Source organism: Micromys minutus (genome assembly GCF_963924665.1).
Source record: "Micromys minutus genome assembly, chromosome: 1".
NCBI classification, from domain to species: domain Eukaryota; kingdom Metazoa; phylum Chordata; class Mammalia; order Rodentia; family Muridae; genus Micromys; species Micromys minutus.
Window position 1 is genome coordinate 176,357,442 of NC_137969.1, and position 14,092 is coordinate 176,371,533.

Here is a 14,092-nt window from a genome sequence, read left to right on the forward strand (position 1 = left end):
ACATACACAGAGACACACAGACACACACACACTACTATAACTGCTTCCACTACCCAACCATCTATTCATTCATCCAAACACCCATACATACATACATACATACATACATACATACATACATACATTCCTTCATCCATCCATCCATCCATCATCCATCCATCCATCATTCATCCATCCATCATCCATCCATCCATCCATCCATCCATCCATCCATCCATCCACCCCAACTCCCAACCATCCTTTCATTATCCAACCTCCATCCATCCATCTACCTTAGTAAGCAATAGCATGGAAACGTCACTGGACTAGAAGAGCTGGGAGAACAAGAAAGGCTTATCTTACTATCTCAAAATGCCCCTCAATGAACACATTGCCCCTCCCACTTGGAAGGGCATCTTATCTTCCTGAAGTGTCTAAATGCCAAGGATACTTACCTTGTGAACTTTAAACAGCACCTCACAGAGGTTATAGGCACGTTCTGCTCGTCCCCAATCCAGTGTGCTTACCTGTGGATAAGCAAAGAGACATTTATGCCTTAGCTAAGAGCTCAAACACTTCTACCATGGAATGATTCCACAGGTCTCGACTTAGATGCTAAGCTTCCCTTGCCTTGGGTGTCAATAGACCTTATAGTCTGTTGTGGGTTCTAATTCTGTGTCCTCCTCTGGTGTACAACACAAACACATGAATGCAAAGAATGACACTTTGACACACCCACTACCCACACTGGTAATATGAAAACTTTATACTCTTTGGGATAATTTTAGTTTAAATGTGGATTTAACTCAATTAAATTTTAGTTTAAATGCAGAAAATGTAAGGTGAGTATGAGTGTGGGATGGGTCAGGATGACAGTCAAGCAGACACTGTTGACTCATCTTCTATTCCTCAGGACTACACTTCCTGGATGTTTCTGCTTCAGAAATAAATGGAAAATTCACCTAATCAATTTACTTGAGCATGTTTTTTTTTGTTGGTTTGCCATCACCTACTTCATAACTATTAACTTTTGAATGATGTGTTATGATTTGTAATTTACACTCACATATATGATCTCAGAGTTAAAATGTGTCTGATTGAAAACTGTATAGAGTTCTCAGCAGTGGCTCATCTGGCTCTCTCTATTGAGCACACACTTAGTCTTTCAGGAAGGAAACTTGAACAGGGCTTTTCTGTGTTGCCTTTGAGACACTGAATACACAGGTATTTAATTATCTGGTGGCTTCCTAGCAATTGTCCCGTCACACAAAATGCTGCCAAAGTCCTCAGATGTTAAGCCACTGAAGCCAGACCACTAGCTAAGAGTGAGTTTGACACAGAAGCAACATTGATGCATGACCATTTAACCGATCATTGCTCCACAGCCAGCTCTCTGCTGCTAGAATTCAACAACAACACAATACTGGACAAGTAAACCTTAACTGAAAGCAAGTAAGATAAAAGTGCTAATGCAAAGCTTGGTTTCAGAACAATTAGGCCTCTATGGCTCCTGCAATCAGCAGATGGTAGTCCTTGTTGCATCTTTCAGATTCTAAATGTCTAAGACGTTTGTGCCACCCCCCCAATGCCAAATTGTTCAGGGCTCTCAAGACATCACTGTCCTCACTGAACCAGAAGCCATTCCTACCCTCCTGCCCCACAGCCCTCTTTGCCTGGGCAATGGACATGCAGATGCTCTTCAAGGAAGAGTCCCATGGCCACTGGTATTACTGAACCAAAATAAATCACACTTGGGTGGTCACCATTAGAGAAGTGCTGATTATTATAACGGATTTAAAAAGTAAACAAAAAATGATTAAACACACTATTCAGAGACATGCTCCCTTCAGATCCAATGTGATCTTTAAATATGCATCACGCTTATTCATACTTTTGACTTTTCCGAGTGTAGTTTGTAAAAGAAGCATTTCCCATGTCTTTTTTTTTTTCAGAAACAAAATGTGAGTCGTAACTCAGAACTTCAGTGTGTACATTCATCACTTTTGTAAGCCTGACCTTTGTGCTGGACACTGATTGTGGTTATATTTCAATCATTTTAGCAGTGCCATGATTATTACATTGAGGACATTTCATTCCGGTATCCTGCTGTGTCAAATACATCTCCTTCATTAGCTTGTCATCTGTTATGGTAAAGCAGCTTGCCTTCTATGTTCTTAGGTAAAAACGGGAGGTGGTACTGCTTTTTATTGTTGGCAAACTCCAGGTTTTGTTGTGCTGTGTTTAAGGCATTTCACAGCACCCAAGTTCCTTCTGCTTTGATGTTCCTGCCGGGAGGTCATGCCTATCCAGTGGGGATGAGCCGATCTACGCTCTAGCCCCTGAGGCGCTGACAGTGACTGATGCTCCCATCTTGCATTCTGCATAAATCATGTTTTGCCCCTCGTCCTCTCAGTCACTGTGATGAATTCAGGGAAGATTCTGGACCCTGTCCAGAGATAGTGATGAGACAGAAGGTGCTGAGGTTTCTGGACTTGGGGCAAATGCTCCACATGAGGATTTCTGGAAGTCATAATAGGCATCAAAGACTTTGGTGACTCACAATACCTGGACAGTGGTTCCTTTGTTATAATAACGCAACACAAAGATGCAAAGTGACCTGAATGGGGGGGGGGGAATAAGGAAGGATATGGCTGCCCTCTATCTTGTATTTATCTGTAAGTCTATACTCTGTAAAATTAGACTGGTTAAAAAGCAGCTTTTCTCTTTGCTCCTTTCCCCAGACTACCTAAACTCCATGTATTCCTGGAGACTTCTCAGAGACAGACCTGATGTCTTCCCTCATATTCATAGAAAAGACTTAGTAACTGCACCCGCGCAGCTGTGTACCCAAGTGCTCATCCTTCATTCACCTAACTCTGCATCCCTGCCAGGGTTTGCTCACCTAGAGTACCGTGGCTTACCACTCAGCAGGCCGGGGAGAGCACATAGACAACTTGCTCAGAGAGAAACACACGTGCTGAGCAAAGTCCCACCTTGGGGCTGAGTAAGTAGAGTCAGATTTGATAGTCCTCAGCCAGCCTGGTTCTAGCCTGCACAGCAGCATTTCCCCACATGGCTGGGGTGTAAATATGTCTTATCCAGTAGAAAGGCAAACAGGAGACATTTTTGTTTCTATTTACAGAAAATTATCAGCAAAAATAGTTGTTATATTCCACAGGTTTCTGTTCACTTTTTATTAGTTATATATAATTCTACATCCCAACTATGAATTATAAACAAAGCACTCCCTCAGGTATCTACCCTGATTATCTACATAGCGAAAGCAGGAAACAGTTGACTTGAATAGCCATGTGACATATATTTACATATTCGTTACCAGAATATAGATGCAGAGTTCAGAATCTCAGGTCTGAGTGCTTAACAGTGTTACGACAAAAGTGAAGGTGTGTGGAGCTCTGAAGTTTCCTGTCTTAGTGCTCAGGGTTCAAGCCTTGGAACAGCTACTGTGCCTGCCAAGTTTGCCAGGACAGAGGTCCTAGGCCTTGCTGGTGTTTCAGATAAAGCACAATGACCTCAGTTTTCATTTCTAAGTCAAGTGACACTGGCAAATCCGGAAAACCTCTAGTGGGACAGGGGAGGTGGCCACCTCAGCTTCTCCTGACACTGTGAACAACTGAGTCTCATCTGAGTGCCCACCAATGTGCTGCGGGACCACCCTGTTCTCCTGGTCTGGCAGATTTGTGAAGAAACACAGAGGGCCCTAAGCTCTGTGAGGGAAAGAGGAAGATGGAAGGGAGGAGAAAGGAGGGGTTTGGGATTAAAAACACTGAATTCACACTGCAGGCATACATGTAATTATTGCTCTCCTTACAAAAGAATTGCTGAATTTGCAAACCGAGTTCTCTGTGATATCACCTCCTCAAGGGGAGGCGTCAATCGTGTGGTAAGCACAACTTGTTTTCCACTATGATGTTTTCAGTGTTTCTCTCACAGAAGGGATGAGGCCGCAAGCAGAGAAGGGATGCTCAGTTCTGTGCTGAGCTATCATCCTGCCTGATTCAGGTCTGTCCCTGGCCCTGTCAGTAACTGCCTGGTGGTGCCATATCAAGGCAAGCAGAGACTAAGCCCACGGATCTGAAACCTCCTCAAAGGTATATTGCACAGAGGGCAACAAGCAGACATTCGTGTGAGGAGAGACCACATGTCCTTCTTGCTTCTCTGAACAATGGCATTGATGACTTTCTGCACTTCCTGGCCATACGTGGCTTTGGGAAGAGCCGCCATTTTAGAGATAAGCTAGACAATATTGGTACCTTTTAGGGTTACTGTGGGATACATTGGGATGACTTAGCAGTTCCCCTTGGGAGCCATCCTGATCTGCAACTTAAGTCCATTCTTTTCAGCTAAACTTCTCCAAATGATAGAATGAATCTGCCTAATTGACACTTGTAAAATTACTGCTAATACTTCCTGCAGGCACAAGGGCCTTCACCACATAATTTATACACTAATGCTATGTGATGCTGTCAAAATGATTTCACAACCTTGATTTTTTTAACACATTTTGATGGTGTTTGAAAACACGAAGAGATGAAGCATCACCTTTGAGATTTTCCTTTGCAAGTCAGAAATAAATATTCTATCAGTGAAGTTGAGCAGAGTTAACAGTGGGGCTTAGGTATGGTGGGACTCATTTCATGCTGGACCTTGCTTCTTCCTCAGCAGGATACCTCATGGTCAAGGATGCTGGCCCCCATGCCTCCCCTCCTCCCACTCCCCTGGCGGAAGTCAGAATGAAGGACATTTCTTTTAAGCTCTTCCTAAATTTTCTGTACCAAGAATCTTTAGGTCCTTCTAGATTCTACTTCAAAATTCTGACAAGACATGTGAGAACTACAGCTTAGTGAATATTTTGACTTTTCTGTCATGTCAAACTTTCCCAAATGCTTATAACTGGCTGTTGGGATGAGGGCTGGTTGTGCTGTAACTACTTCGGGGAAGCAAGTGACAAGCATTTGGGGGATACGTGCAGAGTCACCCGCGTAGTTTCAACCTCTTGGCATAGGAAACTCCATCTCCTTCCTCTAGAGAGGTAGAGAACACATCGACTTTACTCAGATGCAATCCATCCTGTGGAGAGATGGGTGTGTGCCCTATTTGCTGCATATGGTCTACAAAGAGTACTAACTTGGAAGCTCTCATCTGGAGCTCCAGGCTCTGCATATGGGGACCATGACCACTGCTGGGCCTACCCAGCAAGATGTGTGTCAGAGCATCCTGATACTGGATGCTCTGCAAGTTGTTTATTGCTTGTCTCTGATCCATGAACTTCAATCTTCATGCAAGATTAAATAGCTAATAATATATTTATTAAAACTTAATGTTTAAGATTTGGGCAAACTGAAAACTGTTATTGAAAATTACTAGCAATGCCGAGATACAAATCCCAGACTCAGGAAATACATACAAATATTTAGATATAAATTCACTTATCACAATATGCATTGCTATGACAACAAAAAGCTGTTTGATATTAAAAGCATGACTCTTATCTCTTAAATTTTATGTGCTTCAGAGCCTTAAAATTCACTTATGTAAGAGAGCCATCCCATGGTCACCTTGGTCCAGTGAGATGTTCCAGTCGAGATTAGTTATCTCTGACATACAACGGGAGAAAATCTGGGATAAGGAAAATAAATAAGTTGCTTCATGTCCCCTGGTTGGTGAGCGGAACAATTATGAAGAAAACCTGTATCTTCGAGTTATTAGCTTGCAGCCAATTCCACTGAGACACAGAATAATTCCTCCTCATTGTCCCATACAATCTGCCCTATCTCAATGTTAAAATATGCTTTGGTTATTGTGGACAAAGGATGAATTGTTTAACACATTTCATTTTGTCCAATGCTATTCTATTATGAAAGGTAAATTTTTATCTTTCTATTTAACATGTTGTCTAGGCAGCTTTCGGCTTTTTCCATTTTTGTTTAATAAAAGGCTGTCCCTCTAAGAGCACACTTGGAGTGAGTGAACCTCACCTGTTTATCTCTAGAAATGTATAGGCACTGAGCCAAGTCTACAGTATAAAAACAAATGAATACGAAAACCCTGCTTTCATGGTCTGGCTTCTAAGCTGTTGTGTTTTGTATTTTTGTCTTTATTTCTTCTTGCTGATGGTGTACAATACATAATCAAGGCTTTCAAATTACTCAGAAACTAATTATAACCCTTTCCTTTGTTGTCCTTAATTAGAAACAGCTGTTATGTTTACTTCCAGTGGTGTTGCTGGGCATTGTAGATGTCACCACACTGTTCGATACTATGAAGACCCTTGTCCTAGATGCCCTTGCTATATAGAGGTCTTGTCCTATGGGGCCAGTTGACTTGGCTAAGTACTTGGATAGGCTTCCTTCCATACGTCCTCTTTCCTTCTCTCACAGAATCTAACATTTAGGAACACTTTCCAATAGTACATCTTCTCTCTCCTCTTGGAAGTTGCTCCATGTTGATTTGAGGGCTTAACAAAATGCTTTTGAGACTGGCTAGATTCCCCCCACCTAAAAATATCTAAATGGTTGATCTTTCCCTTTATATCTCATTTAGGGAGTTTTCTGACATTTCCAATTCACTGAGCACAGCTGTAGAGTTTCACTATCTTCCAACAGAAGGGATTAGCCAGCCAGTGACCATTCAGCAATCAGAGAGTGTCTATGTAAGTCACTTCACCTCCTAACAAGCAGTGACTTTATTATCATTTCAAAGGGATAACAATGACAGCTACATTACCAGAGAATTGAAAATTATACAAAGGCATAGGGCCTGTTCAAAGGAAACCCTCTAAGTTGGTCTGACTCTGAGTTGAATATTCATTCACGCATCACACTGTTTGCTTTGACCATTTTGATTCTTTCACATAATTACCATAGAGAAGAAGGAAACTCCTTAGGACTAGGCCTAGGGGAAGCACATAGCACTTTAGCAATCATAATAAAAGATCCAGACAGATGAACAACATGCTCATGTGGTCCCCAGTATTAAAACTATCCGAATGCTGCTGATATGATTATCCAGGTATTATATCTGAGTATATACTCTTATGCAAAAATATCTACTTTGTTAGACAAAACCATATAAATTTAGTAACCATAAGGAAAATTAATTAGATTATTTTCCGGGAAATTTAATCAGTGCTATGGAAACATAGGTGATTGTAATTCGAGAACATTTACAACGTAAGATTTTTTTAAATTAAAAAAAAAACAAACTTTTATTTAGATACACTGTTGTCCTAATCCAATCCCAGGGAAGAAAAAAACACATTAGAGGGAAAACCAGAGAAGCAGTAGTTCTTAGTGAACCCATTTTCCCACCCCTGGCCTTTCATTTTATACAGGATATACAAGCTGAGGGAAGCTGGGGAAGGTGCAGCTTCAGAAAATACAAAATTGTGCCAAACATTTGTGTTACTTTAATCTCACTTTAATGGTAAAAATTCATGTCTCTATCTGTGTAAAGTCTGATTTTTCAGAGACACCAAACTAAGTTTCATTAGTTGCTTGCAGTTCTGGTGGGTCAGATTCCCAAAAGATATAAAAACAAACAAACAAACAAACAACACAAACAAAACAATAAAAAATAATGAGTGTCTGGGATGAGCGCTCACAACCCATTTGGCCAATCTGTGAACAGTGTGGGTAGGAATTAGAAAATAGAACTATAGAACATCATTATGAATTCTTACATTTGTGTAATGAATCCCACTAGAGCAGGCTGTTAGCTTTAATCAAATCTGAAAATTGTGTGAGAAAGAGTGGCTTTGGAAATTTCATTATTTAGACATTTCATTAGAAATATCTAAAGAGAGGGGCTGTGTGTTGTTTTGATTGCATTTTGGATTATTCAGTCAGATAACTGTCTACATCCCACCCCCACACCAGCTGATATTTGAAGCAGAGAAATGCTACAGCTGTTTGAACTGAAAGACAGAAATGGATTTTCTTTATGAGTTTGAAGTAAGTCACTTGTGGTTAATCCATAAACAGGACCCATTCTAACCACTGAGTTCTGGAGGAAGGCATGAATACCCATCTATCTCTGCCCTCCTCCCGGGCTAACCTATCTGCTGCTTGGCTCATATGAATAACTCTAGCAACAGACCCCTTCACCCACCAGATGCAAAGGCTTCCTTACCGGAGGAGCACTGAAAATGTAGAATGATGAACCCCTCAGGGCCAAGAACTTGGATCTGAAGTTCTGAGAGTTGTTGTCAGCTCCTTGGAGCCTCTCATTTACCCATCCCATGTGCACCACCTGCAGAGGGAAACCTTGGAAAATTAAAAGCCAAGCCTTAATGAAAGTGTCTTAAGAGCAGAATACTAACCACACTCAACACACTACGTTCCATGACTTCAACAAAACATGCCCAGAAAAGATAGGAAGCCAAAGAAGCCTCTATGAATCTTTGAGTTCTAACTCAAACTCAAGTAGAGGATAGAAGTATACAACCCTTTGTGGTGAATCCTCAGATCCTTGTGGAGTAAGGCTCCACGAAGTAGCTGAGTTGAGGGTTTCTTGTACTTCTTAAAAAAATGTGGTACAAGGCTGGAGAGATGGCTCAGCTTTTAAAGGCAATGGATCACAACAAAGTGGACAAAAAAGCAGTGTCGACTTACACTCTACTGGAGCTTTGTTTTCTCATTCTCTTGTGCAGATTCAAAAACAGGTCATTCTATTTTCAGTGTTTACAGTAAATATAAGGCATCATACAATGTGAAGAAAACCGACTAAGGCTTTCTTTAGAGTTTGACTCCCTAACAGTGAAAATAATGCAAAGCTTTCAACTCAGATATTCCTGTTCCATGAAATGTAAACTACAAAACCAGAGTGTGGTTTAGGTGCATCATGGAAACTATAAAATTTGAGAATTTGTAAAATTTGTTAAAGAACAGTCCCCATATCACCTACATTTATACATGGCACATACTTTTTTATTAAGTGGCATAAGTAACTTCAGTTTAATTTTCCCATTTCCCCATTTTGCCTTTTCAAGAAAAATCAATTCACTAAAAAAAAAAAAAAAATTCTTATTCAAGAAAAACTTAAAATAAGACAGACAGAGTTCCCAACTCCTACCCCTGCTTCTCCCTCTACTTTTTAGGTAGTATCTATATGTAGTCCCCTGGCTGTCCCAGAAAGCTATGTAGACCATGCTAGACTCAACCTCATAGATATCTGCCTGCTTTGATTAGTGCTATAATTAAAATCCCTAGTGCTATGATTAAAGATGTGTTCTACCATACCTGTTTTTAGCACTTTAAATGATATATCATATGCACTATTTCAACCAACATTACCCAGCATCCTTCAGGACTCAAGACCTTGAGTCTAGCCAGAGATTATGGACCGAAACAGAAAGCTCACTAGTAATTCACAATGCCCGAAGTAGAGCATCCCTGTATCAACGGCTACCCAGTAACTCCTGGCAGTATTCATTTTCACACACCATAGACCTATCCTTAGGGTCAAGATGTCAGCTGACAACTAAAATTCAAACAAGACAGACTCTGTGGAAAGTAGCCATCATGGCTGAACATAAACACTGCTCAAATGTGTACAGAATATAGATGACTGTCCCTCAAATTTCTAAATTTGTCATTTATTAGAATTTGCATGTATGTATAGAAGCAATATGTATGGCTATTCAGGGATGTGTGGTGCATGTTTAAACATTCATGTAAAATCTGGAAGACTATCTTCACTGTCATTTCCCAGGTACTGTCTTCCTTGTTTTTCTGAGACAGACTCTCACACTGGCTTAAAACTTGTCAAGTCTGGCAGGTTGACATGCCTACAGCTCTAGGATTCTACCTGTCTCTGGGTTATTAGCATGTATCACCACATCAAGGTTATTTCTTACCATCTACATGAATGAGGCAAGTACCTCACCTACTGAGCTATCTCCTTAGCTTTATCTTTGTCTTACATGTGTTCCATAAAGGTGAGTCATATTCATGTGATATGATAAACTGACGATAATATTATCAAAACTTTCATGTGTGGCTTGGGATGCCTTTAACATAGTTTGGCTTTTATTGTAAAAGAGGCTAGAATGCGCAATATTGCTTGATAACCATGATAATTTAATAGTGTGTCTTTAAAAATGCCCCAGGCACAGTGACTGCAGACAGAAATGAAACAGTGTGAGCGCTGTGAAAAAACTGCTGGAATTTAAGTTCTTGAAGGTCTTTTGGATTTGGCAACATTCCAGATAGAAACATGACAGCAGCAGGGTCTTCTGTCTTCCTCTTCATAGGCTTTGTAATGAGCTGTGACATGTGGGCACAGCAGAGAGGATGGTGACATTCATAGGTGGATGAGTGAGTGTGGATAAATCTGAGTGCATGAGCAGGTACAATAGGCAGCTGGAAGGTAAAGTCAAGGGGGCAAGTCTGGATTCCCAGTAGAAATAGAGTAGCTATGATCTCTTCCTTCTCACAGCAGCAGAACTCAGACTTGGATTCTTGTTCATTTGAGGGCCACCATGGGTAGTCGGAGCTACAGGTATTAGCTGGGAATCTGGTGCCACCTCTGGAAGTGCTGCAACCAGCATTTGGCCCTCTCTGTCTGCTCTGCCCTTCACTTCAGTGTCTGGGTGACTCCACACCGCCAATGCCACGCACTCACATAATTCAAAGGAATACATACCATACTGAGGACTGGCCAAGAAGCGGCTGCCCTAGCCAACATGACAGCTCTGGTTAGTAAGAATGTGAATCACCAATTAACTGGATGTGAACTTAATTAAATCCCAAGTGTAATTTAATATAGCCTAGATAGCACCTAAGTAAGTTATAGCTTTGCTGGTGTTCGGGACATTGGCTACCTTGTGACTCTTCTTAATGTATGTATAGCCAGTTCGTAAATAATCTACAGGAAGCTAAGCTTATCTTTTACATTATGAATTTTTTAATGACTTGCTGCATGTTGTAAGAAGTGTATATCATACTTCATGAATGCTTCCCTGATGATATTAGGTAATATAATTAACTGGAGACCCAGGGCTTTACACCTCCACAGAGAAGTACAATTTTATTATCTCTTTTGGTATCCTTTCTGTGGAAAAGTCCTGTTTCTTGCTGGGCCAGTGTAAATAAGTGGCTAAGCCTATGACAGATTGTGACTACACACCTGTTTTTGATTCAGTATGGAATACACTTTCCTGTGCTACTAACATTCTCCTTGGAGTGTTAATCAAGGCATCATCTCCATCCACTGAAATTCAAGTTAGAAATTTTAGAAGAAATTTACTTTGGAAATAAATAAAGCTGTTTACAGTTTTACTAGGGTGAACAAATCCTCAGAGTGTACTTAGTTTGAGCTGATTGTCATTAGTTTTATGTTATCTCTCTCTCTCTCTCTCTCTCTCTCTTTCTCTCTCTCTCTCTCTCTCTTTCAGGGTGTGTGTGTGTGTGTGTGTGTGTGTGTGTGTGTGTGTGTGTGTGTGTGACTACAATAGGTATAGTTCCTTATGGCTGTCTACCTTTTTTGTTCTTTCTTTAAAAAGGGTTTCTCACATGCCTAGAATTCACCAAGACTAGGCTAGCTGGCTAGTTAGCCATAGGGCTCTTCCTGTCTCTGCTTCCTTAATGCTAGAGTTATAAACATATACCACTATGCTTGGCTTTTTAAAATGGGGGTTTTGGGAATCACACTCATGTCTTTATGCCTGCAAATAAAGTACTTTACAAACTGAACCACCCCCCTCGGCCCAACTTGGTCTTTCTTTAAGACAAAAGTGCTCCAGTTTGAGCAACAATTTCTAAGTTTAAATGCCAGATGTAAGAATCTATGCCCCGTGCTTATTGTACTAGTTTCTAGACTTTTTCTCTTTATTTCAAAGTTATCAGTTGTTAGATCCTGTTCTGGATTGTTTTGTGTCAGCCTGACACAAGCTAAAGTCATCTGAGAGGAGGAAACCTAAATTAAAAACAAAAACCAAAACCAAAAACTAAACCTACATGCAGGCAAGCTTATAGGACATTTTTTAAATTAGTGATTGGTTGGACAGGGCCCAGCCCACTGTGGGTGGTGTCATCCCTAGGATGCTGGTTCTGGGTTTTATAATAAAGCAGGCTGAGCAAGCCACAGGAACAAGCCGAGTAAGCAACACCCTTCATCTGTTCTTGCTGCCTGATTCCTGCTCTGTTTGAGCTCCTGTCTTGACTTCCTTTGATGATGAATATTAATATGGAAGTATAAGAAAAGTAATTTCCCTTCCTCCTCAAGTTTCTCTTAGTCTCATATTTTATCATATCGATGATGACCTTAAGACATGTGCCTTTTTTTATACCTATTTAATTATTATTTATTATACATCAATTGATCAATGGTTGCTTAAAGTGGAAAAATATTGCTTTTCATTTTTGAAGTGCTCAATATCAAATTCTAAGACACAAAATCGAGTGTGCAGAGTTTGGAGCAACTGTGTATCCCCTTCTCTAGAGCGTACCCAGACATTCAGGATGGCCAGGCTGGTGTGAAGGCCACCAACACAGCATGATGCTCCTTCCATGTCTAATATTAAAACACTAATGAAGCCTCTGGGTAAGTTCAAAGTGATATGTAAATTTTGAGTTCAGAAATAAATATATGAATAAATAAAATCCCAGAAAGTAAAGCTTCAGATTTAAATTACATGACTTTGGTTCGCTGTGCAGAAGAAGAAATAGAAGCTCAGATGCCAGTGTTTCTGCCAGAAAAGGACACAGCTGGAGTTAGATTCCAGGCTTTCATCAAACATGGCAATGCCAGTGAGGTGTGACGTGTACTGGAATTCATCAGATGAAGGTGGTGTCTCTTGATGTGAAAAGTGATTGGTGTAGGACCTATGGGCTCCTCAAAGGTTCGGCCATACCAAGAGTTGTCATTTCACTGTAGGCTCCTGATATTCAGTGACAGGAAGAGGTGAATTCCAAAGTAAAGGAAACACATCCTGCTTACAGAACAATGCTCCTTCCCTGCAGGAGAGTTGTTTGTGTCCACCTGCAAACTCCACCATTCTCTTAAGCAATCCAGATCCATGTCCTGGAGATATCACTTTCCATGGGCACACTGTAACTCACTACCATCTCTCCTCTAGGAGACCTGATCTTTATCTTTATCATGCATGGTGATCTCTCCTCTGGTCACAGATATCTCAAAAGGCAGCAGAGTCCTGTGGTCCTCACTGGATTGGCTGGAGGAGCTGAGGACAAGAACCATGTCACTCTGGCCATCTTTGAAGGGACAGACTCCCTAATCATGGCATTTTAGAGATGCTTCAGAGTTCTGAGGGGTTAATAGAATTCAATTTCAAAAACAGTAAATCATATGTGGGGAAAAAAACCAACACAAAGTCAGGTCAATATCTCACCAGCAACAGATAAATTGAGAAAATGTTCACGTGTGAACCAAGTGGAGGTGTCTTAGTGGGGAAAATTTTATGAAATTTATTCTCAAGTTGAAAACTTTAGTAGAAATGTAATATTTTATCATAGGGAGATATAGAATGAATGCTATTCTTGCTTAAAGACATTTATGGAAGTACTAATCAAACTAGCCCCTCTTTAAGCTATGAGAAGAAAATAGCTCATGATTAATTTATAAAATATTGAAAGTAATAAGTTATATTTAGAAGAGTTATTATTGTCAGTGTAGAAATGCTGACTCACAGGCCCGATTAAAGTGTAGGCTGAATTTATTGTCTTTCACAGTCAACACTGAATCGGCAGAGCAATGTTCTCCTGAATGTCATTGTCTTGACTTTAGATTCTGATGCCAACCACTGTTTAAAGATCATTCATAAGCACCAGTTTCAGTAATGGAAATACATTTCCATTAGTTTTCTTGGGGTTATAACTCAGGTTTCCTTAAAACTATGAAAGATGTGATCTGGCAACCAATGGACTATAAACAAGTTTCCTTACATGTGCTCAGCCTAATATGTGACTAACCATGGGGGAGGGGTGCCAGGAGTACTCATGAAGAGCTGATGCTGAAGAGGAGCCTGTTAAGGGTGAGCCTTGCCCTGGGTAATACATCCTGTGAGAACATTACCCTGAGGGAGTCGGGTGACAGGATTGTAGGAACAGACATTAACATCTGCCAAATCAGT

The 14,092-nt window shown here is 40.6% G+C and overlaps 1 protein-coding gene across 3 annotated transcripts in view; it reads right to left on the reverse strand.

Moving 5' to 3' along the window:
* Positions 1–14,092, reverse strand: part of SNTG2 (syntrophin gamma 2) — a gene marked incomplete at both ends in the record, with an annotated part of 203,545 nt that overhangs the window by 55,533 nt on the left and 133,920 nt on the right. For all 3 annotated transcript variants that reach the window (XM_080910387.1, XM_080910389.1, XM_080910388.1), the window contains 2 exons: positions 435–506; positions 8,131–8,250. In XM_080910387.1, the coding sequence (XP_080766513.1) occupies positions 435–506; positions 8,131–8,250 (192 nt within the window). The remainder of the gene's footprint in view (positions 1–434; positions 507–8,130; positions 8,251–14,092) is intronic.